Source organism: Zingiber officinale, chromosome 9B (genome assembly GCF_018446385.1).
Source record: "Zingiber officinale cultivar Zhangliang chromosome 9B, Zo_v1.1, whole genome shotgun sequence".
NCBI lineage: Eukaryota > Viridiplantae > Streptophyta > Magnoliopsida > Zingiberales > Zingiberaceae > Zingiber > Zingiber officinale.
In genome coordinates this window covers 2,155,326-2,179,136 of record NC_056003.1, presented here as the reverse complement: position 1 = coordinate 2,179,136, position 23,811 = coordinate 2,155,326, and the positions used below count along the sequence as shown (strand labels likewise).

General features: G+C 36.2%; 3 protein-coding genes across 6 annotated transcripts; all 3 read left to right on the top strand.

The window, feature by feature from the left end:
* The first annotated feature begins 336 nt into the window (after window positions 1-336).
* On the top strand, window positions 337-9,170 carry LOC122023577. 2 transcript variants are annotated; one of them, XM_042581752.1, is made up of 9 exons: window positions 337-981; window positions 2,235-2,420; window positions 4,691-4,783; window positions 4,936-5,118; window positions 5,213-5,318; window positions 5,387-5,572; window positions 5,655-6,703; window positions 7,347-7,777; window positions 8,837-9,170. In XM_042581752.1, the coding sequence occupies exons 1-9, from the start codon at window positions 730-732 to the stop codon at window positions 8,892-8,894; spliced, it is 2,544 nt and encodes an 847-aa protein (XP_042437686.1). In that variant the 5' UTR covers window positions 337-729; the 3' UTR covers window positions 8,895-9,170. The 2 variants fall into 2 exon arrangements, with proteins under 2 accessions (XP_042437686.1, XP_042437685.1); XM_042581751.1 differs by having other exon boundaries at window positions 4,691-4,849.
* A 1,222-nt stretch (window positions 9,171-10,392) lies between these two features.
* Window positions 10,393-15,220, top strand: LOC122023579 (probable serine/threonine-protein kinase WNK5). 2 transcript variants are annotated; one of them, XM_042581753.1, is made up of 8 exons: window positions 10,393-10,993; window positions 12,460-12,497; window positions 12,643-12,870; window positions 12,940-13,163; window positions 13,276-13,433; window positions 13,535-13,877; window positions 13,962-14,294; window positions 14,452-15,220. In XM_042581753.1, exons 1-8 carry the CDS (start codon window positions 10,901-10,903, stop codon window positions 14,919-14,921), a joined length of 1,887 nt encoding a protein of 628 aa, XP_042437687.1. In that variant the 5' UTR covers window positions 10,393-10,900; the 3' UTR covers window positions 14,922-15,220. The 2 variants fall into 2 exon arrangements, with proteins under 2 accessions (XP_042437687.1, XP_042437688.1); XM_042581754.1 differs by having other exon boundaries at window positions 14,574-14,758.
* A 3,278-nt stretch (window positions 15,221-18,498) lies between these two features.
* On the top strand, window positions 18,499-20,434 carry LOC122024390 (EPIDERMAL PATTERNING FACTOR-like protein 4). Of its 2 annotated transcripts, none has more exons than XM_042583007.1 (4): window positions 18,499-18,814; window positions 18,889-19,024; window positions 19,275-19,309; window positions 19,886-20,434. In XM_042583007.1, the coding sequence occupies exons 2-4, from the start codon at window positions 18,901-18,903 to the stop codon at window positions 20,084-20,086; spliced, it is 360 nt and encodes a 119-aa protein (XP_042438941.1). In that variant the 5' UTR covers window positions 18,499-18,814; window positions 18,889-18,900; the 3' UTR covers window positions 20,087-20,434. The 2 variants fall into 2 exon arrangements, with proteins under 2 accessions (XP_042438941.1, XP_042438942.1); XM_042583008.1 differs by having other exon boundaries at window positions 18,885-19,024.
* The last annotated feature ends 3,377 nt before the right edge of the window (window positions 20,435-23,811 follow it).

The following is a 23,811-nucleotide window of genomic DNA, read 5'->3' as shown; positions in this document are numbered from 1 at the left end:
TAGTTAGGTTGGAATTAATAGCATTCAAGATTTGGCCTTACTACCTACTCTACTTGTATCTATTAGTTGGCTTCCAAAATACCACACTCTGTCACCCTTATGCGGCACAAAGAAGGGATAATATAAAATAAGATTTATCAGTTAAAGAAACGATTTACTTTCTTTTTTCTTTTTAATTCTTTAAATTTATTTCTCATAGAAAATGAAAATAAAACTCTTATTTTTTTTCTCTTCGGATTTGTAACCCAAAAATTTAGCAATAAAGCAAAAAAAAAACGCGTTTTTTTATTCTCTTTTTGTTTTATTTTCTAGGGGAAGAGTAAAAGGGGGAAGCTTTTTTTTTTTTTTTGACTCCGGGGGTTTCTTTTTCTCTTCAATCTTCCGCTTGCTGCGCCGCTGCGGCTCTGCTGGTTTGCGTAGCGGAGGCGGAGGGGTTTCCGTTTTCCTTCGCTTCGCCGGAAACCGATTCCTTCAAGAACCTCGAATCGCATCTCCCGAAGCCACCGTACCGCCTTTGACTCGCTCCTTTCCCAGAAAAAAAAAACCATTCCTTTATCCGTTTCCCTTTCTTGCCCTCTTGCCTTCCCGATCCGTGCTCGCAATCTGATTGCACGAGTTCCCTTTGTGATTCCGAGGGATTTTCCGACTGCTTCCTTGGCTTTGGAGTTTCGGTTTAGTTAAAAGGGAAATAAAAATCGGAGCTTGGGCTGTCGGGGTGCGATTTCTGGCATGGGCGACCTGCAGGCCTGGCCGCCACTCGCCAACGTAGGCTCTTTGGAAGAGGTTTGCCACCCGCTGCAGCCGCATCAGCTTCCGGTTAACCCTGACCCATCGGTGATCAGCGCGGTAAACTGGCAGGTTGCCGAGAAGGCGACCCAAGATGTTCTCCGGTGCATTCAACCGACCGTGGTGTCCGAGCATAGGCGGAAAAGCGTTGTCGAGTATGTGCAGAATCTTTTGAAGAGATGTATTGGAACTGAGGCGAGATTTCTAATCTCCTCCTTATTTTCATTTTTTTTATTTTTTAAAAAGAATCCGGATTTAGTTCTTCCCCCTACTGCTTATTTCAAGACTATCTATTTAATTTGTTTTTCAGATTTGATTGCATTACAATTTTTTATTGAAGAATTGACTGGATATTGTTCTTGCTTCTGATTTTCTTATGTTCTTTATATTTCTTGTAGATCAGTTATTCCTACCTTCAGAAAACTGACAACACTCGTATTCATCTTTCAGCTGTGTTTTGTCTTGACTACATCGTCTTATCTTATCCCTCCATTGAGCGTTATGCATAGCTATATTTCTAGTAAATATTCAAATCAACTAAATCAATTCAAATTTTCAGTGCTGAAATTAAGAGGAAAAAAATCAATGAAAATAATCGTAGAAATTTTGCATGAAAATGCATCAATCTTAAAGTAAATTTATGCATGTGAAGTTTCAGGTGCCAATGCCTTTATGAAATAATGAGTTTGGCAGTTGTTTTAGTAATTTTGCATAATTATTTTGTCAGGTTCAGTGAACCATCTCAAGGTAGAGTGCACATGATATTTGGATAAACTTGGACATCTTTTTTGGTTGTCTGATTTGTTTCTCATGTGTTGGCTCAATGTTTTCAGATAATGCACGAAATAAAATATGTGAAGGAATTAATTTTCTATCTAAAATGTTCTTTATGATAACATCTGATGAACTATCTGCTACGAAGCATTAAAGTGCAGTAGAAAAACTCAAATATAGGGCTAAACAGTTGTTTATCTCCTGGGAAAGCCTTTTGTTGATCTAGTAGGATATCATTGAGCCTCCACTACAAAGTTTAGGTACATATTTGACATGTGATAATTGCAAATGAATATCATTATCCAAATTCACCATGCAGTAGTGTTGTTGGTCCTTTTGGTAATTGAAATCATCAATAGGATATTGTTGAATCAAGTATGTGAAATGATTTTAGTAGTCTTTTTCAATTGACAATAGAAGTAGTATCTTGAGTTCTTCATTGAGTTGCATTTTTATGTGAGGGTCCTAATTTTAATAGCAATAATTTCCCTTGCGAATCTATCTCTCGTTGTTTTCCCTTTTATTCCGAAATGTTTCGTATACTAACCAACACCTTATTATTATTATTTTAAATTTATTATATAATCATCATAGAATCTATTGGTTAAATATTATCTTATGGTCCATTATTTGCTCTACTTTTCTCTTGAGTTTGGAATACAAACATTCTGCAGGTGTTTCCATTTGGATCAGTTCCATTGAAGACTTATCTTCCTGATGGAGATATTGATCTTACTGCAATAGGCTATCCAAATTCTGAAGATGCTCTGGCAAATGATGTCTGGTCTGTTCTTGATGGAGAAGAACGGTTCAAGGATGCTGAATTTTCAGTAAAGGATGTACAGTGTATTAATGCAGAGGTTCTTCATTCTTTGCAAATTTGGTTATTTGATTTTTGTCATTGAAATAATCATTGTACATTTTATACAAGCTTTTGATGACCAGATACTTAATTAGCCTTACCCTTTAACTTCTTTTGTCAAGCAACCTCTTTTCAATCATCTACTAACAAATTGAAGTGAACAAGCTCTTGTTAGTGCTAGTGAAGAACAATTTGAAAGGCATATGTGGTTAGGGATGGATCAAGGAATTAGAGTTGGGAGGAATTAGAGTTGTATCTCAATCTCATTACTCTGTCATGTATATGGTAATCCGATAGGAAGTGGTTATACATTTTGATGTAGGTATATAATTATAGTTGAGAGAAATAATCTATTATAATATTAATTAGAATAGAGCAATCTCACTCCAATATATAGTATATAGGACTCTTGCGTAATATCTAATGACCAAATATCTTATCTTACTGAATATCAACACCCACATATTATTATTAACTCATGACACTCCGCAAATTGGATTGTAGATATTAGCCTATGCCTAGGTTGTTGAGTGTTGACAATTGAAATATCCACACATAGAAAAATAAAATTGATAACAATACACTTGGATGAAAATAACAGGGATGCAAGAATGAGGCATTAGCTAAGAAACTTTGATAATGCATCTGACTCTACTGAAATGCTGTCAATCTCCAGACGTGCATTTAACTATGTTGATCTAGTTTTCCAGAAGAGTTCATTTGCTTTGCTTTGTTAACTACCTCTTGAAATGAAGCTACTGTAGAAATCTGAAATTTGTGAAGATGAAGTTACAGTGAAGCGTGATAGGGAATCAAATTGCAGATCAAAGAAGCATGTATGTCTCTCTCTCTCTCTCACACACACACACACACCCACATCCATAAAAGAAGCTCTATAGTCCCCGCGGGCTGGCATAGTTGGTACATGCAAGGGTGTTACTTCCAATAGGCTTGAGGTCAATTTGTGCGGAATGCCTGCTGGTTGCCTCAACCCCTCCTTGCATGCGCTACTGTTGCTGGACGAAGCCCCATGTGATTTGCCTCCCTTCTAGCCAGTGGGGAGCTACCATGAAGGGGCTATCGTGGTGACGGTTTCACCTTTTGCCGTTAATAAAAGAAACTCTAAGTTATCCCTTCTCTGATGGATCCATCTATTCATATGTTCATAACATATACTGTGTTAAAACTATATCGTAGCTTAGGACCTATTATGTAGTCTGTCCTGACGGATCATGCATCTCTAATAATATTATATTTCTCTTAAGTAGTTAGATTTTGATTAAATTTCTGCAATATATTGTTGTGGGTATCTGCAACTGAGAAAGATTACATGAAATATCACAATGGCACCTTCACTTGTAAAATTAAGTATTAGGATTAGTTATTTGCAGTTTCCTCCTTTTTTGATTAGGTCCAAAATCCAAATCATTTTGTTCTCTGATATGTTATTCAATTTACCCATTTGTGGTTATAAATTTAATGATTGTTCATTACCTACTTTTTATTACCCAATCTGTAAGGTTGTTTAGGTCTAAATAGTGAATAATATGTCTCCTTGACCATAATAACTGGTCACTGAAGCAAACATATTTTCATGGATATATTGATGCATTCTTTGGCTAGATTACTATCAAATGTCACCTGACCAAAATTTCAGCGACAAATACTTTCATAGCTTGTGTGCACTAAACTGCAATTCTTATGCAACTACCAAAATGAGATTAGAGGCATATTTAAAGATACTTGCGGTGCCTTATTTGCTGGGTAAAGTGACACAATATTATCCGTGGAAACTTTCTTGAGGAAATATTGTAAACATACTATGTACTACATATTCCAGTGCAACAATTCTATTGCACTAGTGAACTTTGCTTTTCCTTCTATCTTTCTGTTTCATTCTTATTTCTTAATGGTAATGAACTGTGAAACTGAGATGCTTACTTTCTACTTCTAACATCTCTTTTTTCTGTGTTGTATGTGTTTCTTTGATTTAAATATTTTCCAAGTGGAAAATGATGTGAAAGCATAATTACTCATTATTCCTAAACTTTTGTTTAGTTTATATACCAACATAGACATATACACAGTTTTACAAATGATACTTCTTTGTGCAAAATGTTGTTGTCACCTTAAGCCTTCTTGTTTATATGAATCTGAATTTGTGTTTAATTAATTTGATCTGGGGTATCATTGCTACCAAGAATCTTTTTCCCATTGACTATAAGTTTATCATGATTTGGTAATTGATGGTTGGTTTTCCCATGACAGGTTAAACTTGTTAAATGCGTTGTTGATAACATTGTTGTGGATATATCCTTCAATCAGATTGGTGGGCTTTGTACTCTTTGCTTTCTAGAGAAGGTGCACATTAAAAGGGCTAAAAGCCTTGGCAGTGCAACATTTAAGTCAAAATTTGATTATTTCAAAGAAAGTTGATTTATATGCTTAGTGTACATTATTCTATATGGTTTATTATTGTTCTCTTCGAAATTCAGATTTGTTGCTTGTTATAGGTTGATCGAAAAATTGGCAAGGACCATCTCTTCAAACGCAGTATAATATTGATAAAAGCTTGGTGCTACTATGAGAGTCGTGTTCTTGGTGCTCATCATGGTTTGATTTCTACATATGCACTGGAGACACTCGTGTTGTATGTTTTCCATCTCTTCCATAAATCTTTGGATGGTCCTTTAGCGGTGAGTGTGCCACGAATACTTAAGCATGTTTTAAGGATCTGTTCTATTTTGCTAATTTTTTGCAGTTAGGTTTCAAGTAAATGGCTGTATTTAGGTTCTGTATAGGTTTCTGGACCTCTACAGCAAGTTTGAATGGGACAAGCACTGTGTCAGTTTACAAGGCTTGGTTTCTGTTTCATCATTGCCAGAACTAGTAGTAGGTAAGCAGATATATTGTTATTTGATAACAGACGTATATCGTTCTTGATCATCAGTTATTTTTTCACAGTTGATATGGCAAACTCGAATGCGAGTGATTTACTGTTTAGCAATGCATTTATTAAGGAGTGTGTGGAGAAGTTTTCAGCTCCTTCAAGATTTTCAGAAACATCGTCCAAGGTGTTCTCAAAAAAGCACCTGAATATTGTGGACCCCCTAAAACAGAATAATAATCTTGGACGCAGTGTTAGCAAAGGTTAGCATTATAGTTTCTCAATTTCCTCGGATTTAGTTTGCTTCTTTGACGTGCTAATATGCTATTCTCTTCCAAATCTCAGGTAACTTTTATCGTATACGAAGTGCATTTACTTATGGTGCTCGAAAACTTGGCCGGATACTTCAATTGCCTATGGAAAATATTGCTTCTGAAATTGGCACATTTTTTACAAGCACTCTGGAGAGGCATGGAACTGGAGAAAGACCAGATGTTCTATCTGCATCTATTAACTCATCAGATGAACTAGAGAGGCATGGAACCGGAGAAAGACCAGATGTTCTATCTGCATCTCCTTATTCATCAGATGATCTGCACACGAGCACTACAACGAAAAGTGGTCTCAATGGAGATGTTCCAGTTAAGGATTTGGATTCAGATTGCAGAGAGCCTGCTAGTTTAGAAGCTTTGGATTTGACTGTTGTTGATAGTTCTGCTTCTTCATCTCATGATCAGATTGGTGACTCACCATCAGAAGATGCTTCTCGTGCACAGCACTTATTCTTCTACACAGAAAATGGTTCTAAGGATGTGATACTTGATACTTTGAATTTGAGAGACGCCACAAGTAAAGATACATCTTTGAGCAAGTCTAAAGTCCCTAGGGAAGAAATCTACTATGAAACTGAGTTACTTGGTACTAATAAATTGTGGCTTAGAACCAACTCAATGCCTGGATCCACTGGAAGCATTCATGGGTCTTCAAGGATAAGTTGGAATTCCAAACTATCAGAACATTCAGTTAATGCAGATTTCTCAAGTGAGGACAATGGAAATACTAGAAATCCCAAGTGTGGCAAATTATCAGATCTCATTGGTGAATTCGATTTACATGATAGGAATCTCCGATATGCTTTGGAGTCACAGGGGCAAGAATATTTCATGAATCAATACATTGTCCATGTTCGTGGATTATCTCCTCAATATCAAAAGCAGCACTCATGGAATGGCATTCATCATAGGAGTATTTACCCTCATATGGCACCAAATCATCTGATTCCTGCATCGCCATTTTCTCCAACTGCCTACCCTATGAATCAATCAATGATAACTGGTGTTTATTGTGCTAAAGATGTCCAGAAAAGGGGAACTGGAACATACTTTCCTGATCCGGTATGTACAACATATTATTTATAGGACTCATGATAAAATCCTTGTATAGTGAGACTAAAATACCTAATTGCTTCTTTGATACTCCTAACACTCCCCACAAGTTGGATCATTGATATTATTAATATCCAGCTTGTTACACTAACTACCAGAGCTCTTATAAGTAACACAGGCTAGAGAACATAGACTAAAATATAGCTACAAAAATGAAAATACAATTAAGCAAAGCTTTGGAAGTGGCGTATATAGCGTCACATAAGAAAACTAAAGAAAGGGGGGAAAAAGTACTCGAGGGTTCTAGATGAAAGTTTGATAACATAGCTCAAACCTCTACAAAATATTGGAAACTGAGACCAAGACGTTTCTTCGAAAGAGAGTGCAATAAAATATTTTGAAATCTTTGAATCAATTTGATACCTAATATCTAATAAATCTACTCTTAGCATTATGAATTCTTTTGAAGTCCTTTTGAATGTCTTCACTAGAATGTATTGAATTATGATCTCTGTTCAGGTTTTGCATGATCCTGGTGTGGTTTCAGAGTCAAAGTTTAACTAAAATTATAAAGATTTTTTTTTTCCTGCATTCCCTTTTTTTGTAGGTATTATTACTGGCTATGATATTCTTCATTTGTTAAATTTTGTAGAATTCTCGCTCATACAAAGAACGACAATCACCTGGGAGAAGAAAGAATCCAGTATCTCCAAATCATTTGTCAAGATCCCGCAATAACGGCCGTTTGGATGGGCAACAAGATAGGAACTTGCTAGAAGAAGGAAATGATGAACCATTGTCACAACCCCATTCACCTGTTTACTGTGTAAATGATCATGGAAAACCAGCTTTATTGGATGCCCCTCAATCTCAACATTCACGCCCTGGCTTTAGGGGCATTTCAAATGCCAATGACTCTGTACATCAGCTAAATGGAAAACTTGAATTTGGGTCCCTTGGTCCTGTTCCATTAAGAGTCTCCTTAGAGCAAAGCAGCAGGCATGAATCAACTAGTCCTAGTCAGCACAATGCTCCAACAATTGCTGTGAATCAGCGACCCTCACTGAGCATAAAATGTGAAAGGTACACCCAAATGTTTTGTGGTTCTTTCGGTGGAAGATAACTTAATACATATCTTCATTCATAGCATACATCAAAACTATGCATAAATAACACAAGTGAAGCATAGCATGGAGTGAGACATTTTTTAATTGTTTTTTTTTGCATATTCCATTGACTTGAGTATCAATCATCAAAAAAAAAACATGACAAGCATTTGTTGGAGATCCATTAACCGAGTGTTAATTAGGATTTCTGCCAAATATCTATGAAATAATTGGGTGATGAACGAGTGATTACTTGTAGTTTTGATTTGTATTTTGAGGACATGATCAATATGCTTGGCCATGGATTGAAGGCTCAATTTAGTCCAAGGTTTAATAAGTACCGAGCATTGGTCCAGCCAACAAGATAGAAGGGGTAGAAAGAATCCAGGTTTATGCTAATCCATAAGTTATTCCGGGTTTATTATATGTGATTCCATCCATACTTATTATAAACAGTCTTCCTTTATTCTCATGGGCCTTTCTTTCCTGTTTATCTTACATTATACAAGTTGTTCAAAATGACTGAAACTTGAATTGTTGGTTCAAGAAAGAAGTGGATCAAACTGGTTGACGAAATTAGTCTAGTGAGCTAACAAATGGATGCTTATGTAGATTCGTTACAAATAGAATATGATAGATTTATTAAATCTTGAAAGTAGAACGTTCTTTAGCAACAACCATAATGATCAAAATCAGTTTCCATACCTAGCCTAGTGAACTAGTGACAATTTTTTTTTTGTCCTCTTTATTTTTCATCATTTAACAAATGGATGCACAAGTCATAGGATACAATAGATTCGTTACATCCCCATAGAATACGATAGATTTGTTAAATCTTATAGTAGAAGGTACTTTTAGCATGAATCCTATATGGAAAGACCAGGCTGGAAAGCCATGAAATATTTTAGCCGCTGCATATCTTACAGTGCATACAGAAACATTCAAACAACATTTTGCTCATATCTTATTTTTCATTTCAATTGGTAGCGGTGCACCCCTCATCCATTTGATGAAATTCTATATCTGAAACACGCAGGACTATTCAACCCTATCAGCTAAAAGACGAAGACGACTTCCCCCCGCTGAGCGGCTAACATCTGAGGCGATTAGAAGTGCAGAAAAGAGAGGTACTTGTAATAGCTTGCAGGGGAGTTGCATAGGGGTTGTTATCTGATTGTTGTTGTATGGGAGTTGTTTTCTTGTACATTCTACTATAGAGGGTGTAAACAAAGTTGCCCGACCAGTTTTCAGATACCGGTGCTGTAAAAGATCGGTTTGGTTTGGTTTGGTTTGGTTTTAGTAGAAGAGGATGCTGTAAGTAGGAGAATGGAGCCCCTAATAGATTTGCTATTTCCAAGCGAGTTCTGATACATTGCATACTTTCATTGTTCTATCAATTGCTGCTTATTAATCCTTAAAATGAACCCTGTAATTCATTCTATCTCTAAACACTTTAGGAAGTCAAATACATTTCAATTTCAACAGCATACTCTTCAAAATATCTATATATAGAAGAAATATACTATACTTAATATATTAATCAAGTTCGATACTGTCAGAAACTATATATATAATTTTTCCAAAATATATGAATAAAAATAAGATACCGCATGAGATGTACTGGTGAGGACGGCACATACCCACCCAGCCTCGGACGTTGACTTATTATTTATATGACACAAGTTGAGCCGCATAATATCCGTTTTTAATGCAATTATTGAAGTGAAGTATGTCATTGCAAATATTATACCACCAATAATTCCATGTTAATTAATCCAAATCACGGTAGAGATCACGTTATTTTTTTTTAAAAAAAAATAACAAATAAAATCTATCTTTTTTTTTTTAAACGCAACTATATACGAGAGAGACAACTGCAAGATTGGCTATGTTAAAGTTGACAAAATTGGTCTACGTAAGCATTACGAAAATTAACATAAGTTTTCATTGCATTAAGTCTGATCGAAAATTATATTTGAATTGAACAGACAGAGAATTATAATTGATATATGGTTGTTTCAGGTGCCATTTGATTATGGAACAGAGCGCGTCCGACTAAGGAATGGTGGGGCCAGATGCTTTTCATCTTTGATAAGGCTATGGGTCCCGCACACATACGAGCCAATGATATTTGTGTTGACAATGGCATCTATTATTGCTAGCTACTTGGCCACTCGAATTTGTCAACCTTATAAAACAAGTCCTTTGTTTCGCATTGTCCTCGTTATTTTATTTTATTTTCCCCTTTTATCCATTGACTAAGAGATTTATTTATATATAATACGTGCTTCATCATCTTAAGAAAAGTTACTTTTCAAGTATGTTGATTATATTATTATTACCTTTAAATTTACTAAATTTAGATATAATGATTCATTAAAATATTTAGAAAAAAAATTAAATAAATAAATAAAAAACTGGTACCACCCAATTTGGTTAACCCAATCACCATTCCACTTCGCAACCGCCGTCAGTTGTCTCCGGTGTATTTAATTAAAATAATAAAAAGATTTTTAAAAATAATTTTCTTTTAGGGGAAAAAAAAATTCCAAATCGGATATAGAAAGTGCCGTCCTCCAGTTCCCCCACTTGTCTCTCAAGTCTCAAGCGCGACGTCTCTCTCATCTCCCTTTGCTTCGGGCGAGTCCGGTTTCAAATCCCTCGGGTTTCAAGTTTCTTCCGCCTCCGATCTTGTTAATGGCGACGATGGGGCGTAGTAGCAGGTTCTTCAAGTTCAGATCCCTCCGCAGTTAGTTCGCGTGCGGTCCCGAAAGGATCGATCGGTTTCCTCTTCGATCTCTGCTCGAGCGTCTTCGTCTTCTTTTTTCCCCTTTCGGAGGATCGATGGTTGGGAAGTATCGCCACGATTTCTACTTCGGGACGGCGGTGAAGATGGCGCGGATCATTCTCCGGATCGACTACTCCAGGCTCTTCTGGCAACTCTTCGGCGTTTTCAACTACGACAACCACGAAGGAAAGCCGCGGATCATCTAGCGCACCGACCGCGGATATCTTCTCCCTCTCGCTTTCTGCTTCTCAGTATTTTCTACCTCCTCTTCTCGTTCTCTTTCCTGTTCTTGGTTTTTTTTTTTCTCGGCCGATGAGGCCGCCATCGGCGGAGAGGCGGCGCTCTGGACTCGTCGACGAGGTGAATGGCTACGTCGAGACCGACCCGACCGGTCGCTACGGTCGTGTAAGTTCATTGCTTGTCATTTCTGCCCGTTTTTTCTAATTTGCGTAAATATTTTATTGGATTAATTCAAAAATACTTGCTATATGTATTAGCATATGGATCGACATCATGCTTTTGGCTTACTGATGATTTATTATTTTGAAAAAAAAATCTTTTATCTTCTGTAATTGATACACTATATCATCCTCAAAAATCATGGTCGTTTGTAGGGTTTATTGCACTTTGCTATCCTCTAAATCATACCTTGCTAAAATTCAAAAGTGTTGCAGTAGATGTTCTGGAATGATCTAGATTGACAAGTCCAAGTATTATTTGAATCGAAGGCAAGTTCATGTTTCAAGTGCTGAAGGAAGAAACAAATTGATTAATTTATTACAAATTAATTCACTAGCTAGCTCAGAGCACGTTGGCAAATTGGGATATGATGCGTAAAGCAAATCCATGATAGCATGCACATGTAGTGATATATGTAGGGATCATTTTTGAAGAACTTGATTTGCACAGTAAGCATATCAATGATTGAAGAGAAAAGGTTTTGATTCAATCCATAAGATTATTTTTTATTTGTTTACAATTTCTTATGCCGATTATAAATATTACTTTTGCATCTCATATTTAACATTTTCTGTTAATCTCTCTCTTATCCAAAATTTCAAAATTTATTAACTCTACTTGCTATCTTGTCAAAGAAAGTTTACACAAGTTGATAGGAGGAAAGTCAGTAGGATTACAGAATCTGTAGAATTTTTAATAATATTGCAAGTTTGCAACTGTGAGAGTAAAATTAGTAGGGTCATAATTATAGCGTATTTAATAATAAAAAAAGAGAGTAAACTTTGAATGATATCTTGCAAGAGAAAAGGTAAATCTAAGTGGTCCTTACTTTTTTGTGGCAATTATAAAGCTAGAATAGTAGAATTATTCTTCTTGGATGACCTTTCTGTAGATTCTTACTTACGAGATAAAGATGCAGAGAAGTGGGCTTCTACTTTCTAATTGGAAATAGACTTCAGACTGCTACTTTCATCGAATCTTTTTTTTTTTTTTTTTTTGAGTTGATGGTATCTGCATCAACTAATGACCAGTCAGTAATATGAACAACATACAGATTGAACAAATCATATGTAAAAGTGTACTTTTTTAAAAATCAGATAGGTAAAAGTAAATTACCAACATAATTAAGCATTTCTGGTTTTCTGTGTGATTTTACCAGTTACAAAGTAAATGGAGGAGACCTACCAGCCATAATTTATTTCATGACGTTTTATTGCTTTTTAGGACCATTCATATCATGATGTTAGTTTGGAGAACTTCCGTCCGTATAGAGTCAAAAACACCGTGGCTACTATTGTGGAGAGGAACAAGTTCAAAACTTGCAGTTTTTTTTGCAGCCAGTAGATCTCACGTCATTTTCTTGGAAAAATATGCAAAATTTCTCATCGATTTTTTCCTACTTTACTCTGCAGTTTGATGAAATGCTTGGGAAAGGAGCCATGAAGACAGTGTATCCTCTATTCCATCGATGCTACTTTTCTTGAATCTTAAACGTCTTGTTAGATACTTTGATATAGTAATTGGATCAATATAGTTATAATGAATCAATGGTTACGACTTATGGTGATAAGAATGCCTTAACTAATAATTCTCAGCTATAGAGCATTTGATGAGCTAAATGGCATTGAAGTGGCTTGGAACCAAGCCAAGATTTGCGATGTAATGCGTTCTCCTGAAGCATTGGAACGCATGTACTCGGAGGTTCACCTCCTCAGCTCTCTTAACCATGACTCCATCATCAAGTTCCATGCCTCCTGGATCGATGCAACAAACAGGACTTTCAACTTCATCACCGAGATGTTTACCTCCGGCACGCTCCGAGAGTATGAGTTAACACTTACTGAGCATGATGTTGAATTAAACTAACAGATGATAGGCAATGATTTGACTAGGTATCTGCAACGATATCCCCAAGTGAATGTCAAGGCTGTCAAGAGATGGGCACGACAAATCCTTCACGGACTGGTATACTTGCATGGTCATGACCCACCGGTTATTCACCGAGACCTAAAATGTGACAACATTTTTGTCAATGGCCATCTGGGGCAAGTTAAGATTGGCGATCTCGGCCTGGCTGCCATGCTCCGTGGAGCACAGTGTGCCCACAGTGTCATAGGTAAACTGAATTTGCATAAAATCTGAAAAAATTAAGGAAACGTTCAATTCCATTCATTCAAGAAGAGCTTGTGGTTCTTGTTTCCTTGAAGTGATCCTTGTATTTTAATCAGGAACGCCAGAGTTTATGGCACCGGAAGTCTATGAAGAGGAATACAATGAGCTTGTTGATACCTACTCATTTGGAATGTGTGTGCTTGAGATGCTCACCTCTGAATACCCCTACAACGAATGCTCAAATCCAGCTCAAATTTACAAGAAAGTTACTTCAGTAAGAGCTTTAATGTCTGATTTCATAAACGAATGTTATATGTCTATGCATCCTTCTAACTTCAATGTAGTTACTGAAAAAGAAATTGACTTGTTTCAAAGGGAAAATTGCCGGATGCTTTCCATCACCTCAAGGATCCCCAAGCAAAGCATTTCATTGGAAGGTGCTTGCAAGGAGCCTCCAAGAGAGCATCTGCAGCAGAGCTCCTCCTCGATCCCTTCCTTGTACTCAAGGACAATCCTACTACGTCACCAAGCTTCACAAATCCAGCCAATGTTTTTAAGAACGATTTAGTTGAGTCAAGAGCACATGATCATGTGCAGCTGGCAGACAATGCTCCTGATCCTGATACCGTGGCAAAGGCTACCAACATGACCATCACTGGCAAGATAAATCCTGAAGATGACACAATATTTCTCAAAGTGCAAATTGCTGTTCAAGAAGGTGCAACTCAATTCATCCTCATTCTTGTGAACCGAGTTCACGTCTATGACTGCTGCTTACTGTGTATGTAATTGGTGTAAGTAGGGAAGATGAGCAACATCTATTTTCCTTTTGATATCATCGAGGACACACCATTGGATGTGGCAAATGAGATGGTGAAGGAGCTTGACATAAGGGACCGAGAACCATCAGAGATAGCGGAGATGATCGCTCAAGAGATCACAAGATTGGTGCCTGGTTGGAAGAAAGACGACGAGGAATCCCACCAAGTTTACAACTATGTCGATGATGAAGAAGATCGAAGCAACCATCCGTTCTACTACCTCTCCTCCCCTACTTCTTCCCAAGCCTCGGTGGCTTTTGGCATGAGCTCCTTCCGAGGTATACACAACCTTCAACAAAAAGAATGGCATGGAGGTACAGTATGCTCTTATATATTTTGAGGCCACACTATGAATCTTCTTTTGTGAACTAAAAGATATTATGCTTAAACTTGAACTTGAATGGGTAAATTTCAATGCTAGAGATAACATAATCTCAAGCGTAGTGCTCAATCGAATAGAGTTTTGTGCAGATGGCTCATCTCAGGGTGATGTTGATGTTGATGATGATATAAGCTCTGTTCACTCAAGTAAATACTCTGCTATGAACTACACCTCAGGTAGTGATCAAGAACCTTTTTCTACTTTCGATCAGGGAGATCAAGGCTGCCTAAAGTCGACGAAAATCTGCATTGAGGAAAGTTTTGGTAGTTGTTGCGGCGATGGTCACGGGAAGAGTGCAGTGCGCGATGCACACCACCACCCCCACCGACGGCTGCTGAGGAATCAGTCGATGCTGGACTTGCGAAGCCAGCTGCTGCACCGGGCGCTGGTGGAGGAGCTGAACAAGCGCATGTTCAAGACGATCGGTGCCGTCGAGAACATAGGCTTCCAAGTGCCATGCTCCGCTTCGTCTCCAGCCCGTTGCAATTGTCATAATCATCATCATCATCATCATCATCGAAAGAAAAAACAAGGACCCATTTCACCTATTGCGCGATGAAGAAGCTGCATGAATAAGACTTTAGCATGGTTCAGATTGTGTGCATACATGCATGCAAGAATACACTCAAAAGTACCTGTATCAAGTTCATCTCGCCATCCATAATGCTTGCTTGAGCTATGATTGTAAGGTAATTGTTAGTATTAGGGATTTGTTATCTTTGTGAAATAGATGTCTGCCTTTCTGCATCTGCTATCAAACTATAAACTATAAGCGAAATAAAAAAAATGTTTTGCAAGAATGTTTTTATCTCATATTCTTGAGATAGTGATAGACCACCCTCTATTGGGTTGCCTGTGTCTTGCCTTGGGGATTTTAATGATTGATTTTATTTCATAGAAAATTTTAATTAATCATCCAAATAAATTAGGAATTATTCAATCAATCATTAAAATAAATTAAGAAGTATTAGTAACGGACAACCTATCAATTTCACATTCTTATATTAATCATTTATTAATAAAGAATTATCAATTAATAAGGATTTTTGTTAGTTGACATTGGACGTTTAACTCTTCTATCTTTTACATATAAATTTTCTATTATTCATCAAACTTTTTTACAATTAGCTGCAGCTGAAACTGATACTTACCCTGGCTAAAGAAATACGTGCCAATGTATTTTGATTAAACAAGAGTAAATAATTATTGGCATAGTTTTTGATTATTTTTTTTTTAAAGAATTTCGTTTATCGATTAGATTGATTGGGTCAAAGATCCGATTTAATTTTTAAGGACATCGCACGGGGCGGCAGCAGCGGTGGGGTCCATTTTTCTGACCACTCCACGTGCGCTTAGGTAATTGACTTGTGGACGGCACTGCTCCACCCTCGTCGCACGTGCAGGGGAATAACACTTGGGAAATAGTCTCTTCAACTTTGAAGAATTGCAATTAAAAAACAAAAAGTTAAAAGTCTGAACAATTAAAATAGCGGATTGTTTTTTAAATAATTTATCAATTGCCCAAATAGAAGTCCTTCGTATTTTCTCTTAAAATCGTAAAAAACTAACAAGTAAAAGTATTTTTAAAAATAATAGATACAAAAATTCCACAAAAGCCTAATTTTTTTGGGTAAGAGGCTGAAATTTTTTTTTTTTTTTGTTATTTAAAAATCAAAAATAAAAGTTCACAGGGCCAGAAAACTCAAATCTCTCATTCTCAAAATCATTTTAAAAATTTATATGTTTTGAAATCTCGAAATTATAAAAAATAAAAATTTTCAAAAAGAAAGCAAACTTTATAAAACATCATTTTTAAAACTATTACTTAATTTAAAATTCATGTTAATTGACTTAAATACGACGTAAAATTATTTTTGAAGTAGTATAGAATGTGATATGAAGCAAAAGTAAAATAACTCATTTTAACTCTTAATTTTTTTTTAAAAAAAAAACAGTAACTCATCTTTCAAAAATGATGTTCTATTTATATAAAGTAATATAATTAATACTGCAAAAAGGGTTTACCGAGACACACAAAAAACACTCATCACAAAATAATTTAATATTAAAAAAATTAAGAAAAAAAATGCACATTTTGAGATTAAAAAAAAAACTTGTCATCTATTAAAAATCATATATATTTGAATGAGTTTTAACTTAAAATAAAACCTTGAAATATTTTTGCATGGGAAAGTTTTAGTAAAGTTCAGTTCCTCTTTCATGAAATTATTTCATTATATGTCTCTATGTCTCCTTCTCGATCAGGTGATCATGATATTTTTAAAATATATATAATATCTTTGAGATGTGATTTAATCCATCTAATCAGTGAGGGACACATGATTTAGGATTGAAAATCCGAACTTTTAACTTTATTATTATTTTAAATTAATTTAGAAGCATCCTCCTCCTACTATTAATAATAAGAATAATAATTAATTAGAAAAATTGATGATATTAATTATTAATTCCAAATGATTTAATATTATAGGTTTTATTGTAAGATATAGACAGATAAATCATGAAAGATAATTTATTTTAATGTAATGATCATTATTATTGATGGTAGTAGTATAAATTAATTTTATGATTTATTTTTTTATATAATTTGAAGATGTCATTATTTTAATAATAATAATAATATTATTATTATTATTATTATTATTATTGTTGTTGTTGTTGTTGTTGTTGTTGTTGTTGTTGTTGTTGTTGTTGTTGTTGTTGTTATTATTATTGTTGTGTGAATGACTAAATAGTGAAACATGAAAATTTATGAAGGTCAAGAGTTGCCTGCTCCAATCTGCCACTCCCAGCAACATCCATTCGTCTATTTCCTCTCTCTCTCTCTCTCTCTCTCTCTCTCTCTCTCTCTCTCGGGAAATGACTACTCAGGCCTTCTTATTTCATCTCTTTCTCTTAATGCAAAAGATCTGAATTGCAAAATTTTAAAAAATGATAGTAAAAAAGAAAAACAGTTTTGGTTTCGAGTTTAGATTTTATTAATATCTTGAATCATGTTGTTAAATCACCACGTCTATCTTAAACATCTTATTAATGGCATGGGAATTCAATCAACCTGATCCGAGAATTGGGTTCTGTTGTCCTTTTCAGTGTCATAAATATAATTGGAGAATGGAGGCGTGTTAATTATAATTTGGTGGATGTATTCTTGTTCTTGTTATTGTTCTTGCTTGCGATAGTCATTTAGGGTAGAGTGATTAACTAGTTAGTGATCTAATTAGCATTCGTTGAGATATCATTATCCGACTTCCTGTTTATGTATTGAAAGCTTTTTGTTCTCGTGTGGGAGGGAATGAGTCTGATTGATGGATTCAATCAATTGCGATGATGATTTGCTTCGAGGGATCCCTTGTGGCATGCACTAATGTGAGTACCATTTCATAATGCATCTAAGGATTTAATTAAGTAGAAGATTTATTTAAATCAATCTCGTGGATTGTTTATGTGAGTGTATCAAGATTTGAAAGGGTCGATTAAATACTTTACAATATGTACGAAGGAATTATGAATCCTATTTGCTAAATATCGTATCATATACTTGATTGCATTAGTATTTCTTATTTTATCAGTTAGGTATTCAATCGTTGTCAATCCATTGAGTTTTTTATATTAATTATTTATCAAGTATTCCATCATCTTTAACTTTTCTAAACTCCTTATCTATCAGGTATTTAACCGTCCTACCTTTTATGTCAAGTATCTATCTATTAATATCTATTGAACTTCTTCATTATTAAATGTTCGTGCAATATGTATCCACGATGCCACTTATTAAAGTAAATTGTGAAATTTGTAGTTTAAGAGCATAATGAAAATTTAAACCCGTTCTTTTATCTTAAAATTGATATAATATGTACGATGCCATACAACTACATTGAACCATAAAAAAATTTACTTTGAACTCTGATCCTTAAAAATATTTTAATAAATTTTTATAATATTGAACTATAAAAAAATTTATTTAGAACACTAATTGTTAGAGATGCCTTACACTTTACACGGCTAAGACACCTAGTTCTGCAAAAACATTGGTCAACTATCCTTGTCAACTGAAGACTGAGAAGGATATGCGACCATTAATAGCTGCCTCCTTCCTTTTCCACTAAAACGAGGCACCACCAATGCATCACATTGAGTCACTCATCAAAAGTTTCCAAGGATACAGAGTCACAGACTCCTCAGTCCTCACTGTCCATTTACCACAAATCAGATGAATATAATTATTAAAAGGCCAAGCTTGTCATTTCATCACATGTGGCTCCGAGCATGGACTTCAATTATTTATAACATATATATTTTTTTCTTTTTCATTTCAGAGGGAGAGAGAAGAGAGCGGTGACTAGTCCCAGGAGTGGCCTCAGAGATCTGTGACTGCTACAGTTGGCACAGATACAGATAGGGCAAGAGAGAAAGCAAAGGAAGGAGATCAGAGTAACTACTACTGTATCAGATCTATTCTTTCCTTCCTTCCCATGTGCTGAATCATTTGGTTTCTTATAAGCTAGCTAAGCTTGTTCATGGAGTGGAGAAGGTGGAGGAGATCTTCTTGTCCAACCATCTTCTGCTGCAGTACTCTTCTTCTTTCTCTCTTCTGTCTCACTGCTCAGCTCCCAACTCATCGCTCTCTCAACCAGAAAGGAGGTGAGCAACAGAGTTTCACTCCTTACCTCTTTAGAATTTAGAACATGCATATATATACACAAGAACAGCTTCCTTCATTCTCTCCCTTAATTTCTTCTCTGCTAGAATTAATGGAAGATTAATCAAAACTGTTAACAATCTTTTTTTCTGTCTGTTTCTTTAGATCAGTTACTGAAGTTTGGGCACGTGGAGTACTTGATTAATTAATGTAATCGATGGTTAAAGTTAATCTTCCTTGTCATTTTCACAGGTGTGGACAGTTTAATGATGGAGCCCTACTCTCAGGTGCCCCTTAATTCCTAATCTTATATATTATATATAAAAGTTCTTTTTATTATGTGTGGTATTGCAAATATAGAATGATCCCAATTTGATTGATTTGTTAGCTTTATATGAATGTAGATAATAATAATAAAACTTAGGTGAAAATCCTTCATCATGATTTGAAAATTTAAAGTGAATACAACAAAAATATATATGAATATTTCTATCCAGCACAGTCATCGTAAAAATTGTAAATTTTAAAATTCAGAATGGGTATTTTTAAAAGCGGAGTAAATTCTGGAAGTAAAATGAAAAGTTCCCAGTGAAGCCAGTAATACGCGGCTCTGCTCATCGGAATGCGCGCGAATGGGTGGACTGTGGCGGTAGACCCAGTCTATCGAGCGGCGCATGTTAGCAGGGTCAGTGAATAATTTTTCTGGGCAGGAGGAGGACACCTGCTGACACGGCTCACCCTCCGCCCTGCGCCTCGGCAGAAGCGAGCGGGCCCATCTCGGCCCTAGGCTACAATGCGCCGGCCGCTTGAAATTTGCAGGTTAATTTGTGGGTGCGCCTGCTGATCATGGTTCGCGGGTACAGGTGGCGGACGGGGCGTCGAGGCGGAGGGCGCTCGCCGGCGGGCCGGGGTCGTACCCGCCACGGTGCACGGGCAAGTGCGGCGACTGCGCGCCGTGCGACCCGGTGCACGTGTCGGTGGCGCCGGGGTCGTCGCCGGTGACCACCGAGTACTACCCGGAGGCGTGGCGGTGCAAGTGCGGCAACAAGCTCTACATGCCCTGACGTTGCTTCCTCGACTGTAATTACTTTCGCAATCTGGTACTGTCGCCGGAACCCTCCTACCCCGCCGCTGGCCGCCGCCGTACGACGGCCACAGGGGGAGGAAGCATGCTGCAATATTAATATTCAGTTTTATTCATGTAATAATTAAGGCGATTAGATGAGTTATTGGTTCTGGGGAAGAGAATTAAATGTGTGGAGTTTGAGAGGCTTGTTGTGTAATTGTGGTGTTAAGCTCGTGGATAGAACAGAGTAAGGGGTTAAGGGACCCACCGGCCACCGGCCGCCGGCTACCAACATTTTTTATATTCTATTTTTAGTCACATAATATTTGCTACCACTTTAGAACTAGTGACATTCGATTTCTCATTAATTAATTATTTTAATTGTTAAAGATGAAATACTATAGAAAAAAAAATGGCTACGAGTGGCTTTATCCAATAATTATGTTCTAAATTGATCATATTTTAATGCTAAATTAAAACACTTTATTAAATGACTTTAAATTATGATTATGTAAAATATAATATAAAAAAATTATATATATAGTTTAGATTTTAGTCTTCTTGGGCGGTGTGGTGGTTAAGACATGAGGCGTTGTCATGTGTCCTAGTATATCTTCTCTTATACTTTGTCAACTGTGCTAATGGTTAGTAGTCATCTATATCAACTTAGGAATAGGTTGACAGGTCGTTATGGGGTTTGATTCATATCAACTTGGTCATGTATGATCTTAAATCGATAAAAAAAAAAAAAAAAAAAAACTAAATTCTATTTCAAAAAACAAAAGTTTCTATGAAAATCACACACAAAAGTTTCTACTAAATTTGGACCTAATGACGATGATCAAATTGGGCGGAGATTTGGGCCATGCATTTCTTGGGCTGAAGCAGGGCAAACTGTATGTCTAGTGAAATAGGCAGTAGGTGTCGTTCAAAGGTTCATCCAAAAAACACGGACGTAAAATATGCATTAAAAAATTAAATAACTTATTAAATTAAATAAATAAATTTAAATACGTGTTAAGTTTGTTAATATTTATGAATAATATTCATCATTAAAATTTATCAACGCTAAATAAATAAAGAAATTTTTAAAATGAAGAAATATATATTATAAAACTTAATAACCAATCAAACGAATTTAAAATATAAAAATTTTAAACAATCAAATAAACATGAATTAACAACTCGATAATATCTAAATAAATTAACTTCAAATCAAACTTGAACCAAGCTCAAGTACTCTCATAGGACAATTTCCTTGGAATCCAATAAAGGATATGATATCCGACCCTAATGAAGGAGGGTATGAACTACCGATATCTGATATTTGATCCGATACTCAGCATGCTATATATATATTTTTTTCCTACAATTCACTAATTATTTTTATTGATGTTAGAAGTAAGTTCTATAGATGTTTAATTTATTTTTATTTTTTTAATATGATGTTAATTCTAATATATATTTTTTTAATGATGATAGTTGAATGGAAGGAAGAAAAATTATTAGTATAGAAGATATTCAATTTTTTAATGGATATAGATATGAAAATGAATATCCAATCTCTTATGAATATGAAGACGAAAAATATAGAATCGAATCCAAATCTGACATATTATCATCCTGCTAGCATTTCATTGAATACTTGGATTACTGAAATCAGAGAACGATATATATATTTTGAGAGAACAATCATGATACGATCATCAAGCTTGGTGAAGGAATGAGTAATTTCAAATCAAAGAAAAACTCCACCTTCTCATTCAACAGTTGCCTTTGCTGGGAAAGGAGATATTCAGTGTAGCTCGATCTCTCTTACATTATGCATTTGAAATTGCCATATTTTGTTCTCACTGAGGGTCTGTTTCTATAGGAAGAAAAGTATCGCGGAAGAAAATCTCGTGGCATGTACCGTTGCAGTAGAGATAAAATTTTATCCCATTTCAGGTGTCTAGAACCTTTATAGGCGTCCCGAGCAGGGCTATATAAACAGCTCTGCTCTCAGAAGTTAACAATAATGAAAAATAGTTAAACAACACTTGTAGACACTTTCTGTTTTGTGCTGTCATTGTTGTAAAGAGGCTTCTCCGTCTGAAGGAGAAATTAGTGTTCTTTACTTCCTTGGATTAACAACCTCCTCGGTTGTAACCAAGAACTATTCCCCCTCCTAGCCGGTTGCCAAGGGTCCCAACATTAAGATGTGTACATAGAAGCATAGGAAAAGCTAAAGGTTGATTCCTGGAAGTCACGTTGCATAAGATAGCCTGAGCAGATAATCAGAATGTAAATGAACTAGCAAAAATGGTCAGCTCATTATCCACCTAGGTTCTAGATAAATCCATGGCGCAAATCCTGCTGATAGCTCAAATCGATCTGTAAACAAACACATAAGAACCAATTGATTGACGAGTTCCGTTGATTTTTTATCTTCAACAAGGAATCTTGTCGATTGGCGCGGAACAGGCTGAAGATGTCAAGAGAAGGGTTAGTCGCTTCACTCTAATACAAGATCATCTATACAAGCAGGCTTTCTCTCGCTCACTGCTCAAGTGTATTAGACCAGATGACGTCGATTACATCTTATATGAAGTTCATCAAGGATGTTGCAGTAGCCAACAGGAGGCCAAACCCTAGCTTGAAAAATATTATTAGCAGGATATGTTTAACCCACTTTGTAGATTGATGTTGCTCGGTTCGGAGCCACCTACACTTACTGTCAAAGGCAATAATATCCCTCACCACTCGACCAAGCCCTTGAAAATATCTCTGGTTTCTTGTCCTTTTGATTAGTGAGGGAGGGATATTGTGGGGCCCTTTCTAACCGTCCTTACTCAGAAGAAGTTCATACTCGTGATGATGAATTATTTTTCTAAATGGATGGAGGCTGAAACTTTGACCAGAATCACTAAGCATGCATTCATCAAGTTCCTATAAATCAACATCCTCTGTTAGTTCGGAATCCCCTACAAACTTGTTTTAGATAATGAGCGGCAATTCCAATGGCACAAAATTCGAGAATGGTGTGATGGTTTTGGTATTCTCCAAGCCTTCACTTCCGTGACATATTCCCAGAGTAATGATCAAGCGAAAGTTATAAATCGAGAGATTATTCGATGACTCAAAACCAAATTCGATTCTGTGGGCGATAGCTGGGTAGAAGAACTACCAAACATTTTGTGGGTGCATCGAACCACCTCACAAGAGAGCATCGGGATGACATCCTTCCATTTGGTTTACAATGATGAAGCGGTAGTTCCTGTTGAAGTAGGAGAAGAATCCACGGTGTTGAAGTAGGAGAAGAATCCCCTCAGAGATTGCTGTATGATTAAGGTAATGTCGACCGGCGTCTTCTTGACCTAGAGACTTCATCAGCGAAACTAGAGAAAGGATAGCCGCCCGACTAACATCCTACCGACAAAGGATGAGGTAAAACTACGATCGACACGTTGTCCTCCGATTTTTTCAAAAAGACGATTAAATTTGGAAAAAGAGTCAAGTCGATCAGAAACGTTAACAAGCTGGAACCCCAATGGAGTAGACCTTATAAAGTTCAAAAGCTTGTTTCTGGGGCCTACTACCTTCAAGATTCTAGCGGCAAGAAGTTGGATCTACCATAGAACGTTAACTATTTTCAGCCCTACAAAACTTGAAGGTATTTTCTACATAACTAAGAGAAAATATGTACTGTAGTATATATTTTTTTTCACCCCTTAGTATTGTCCG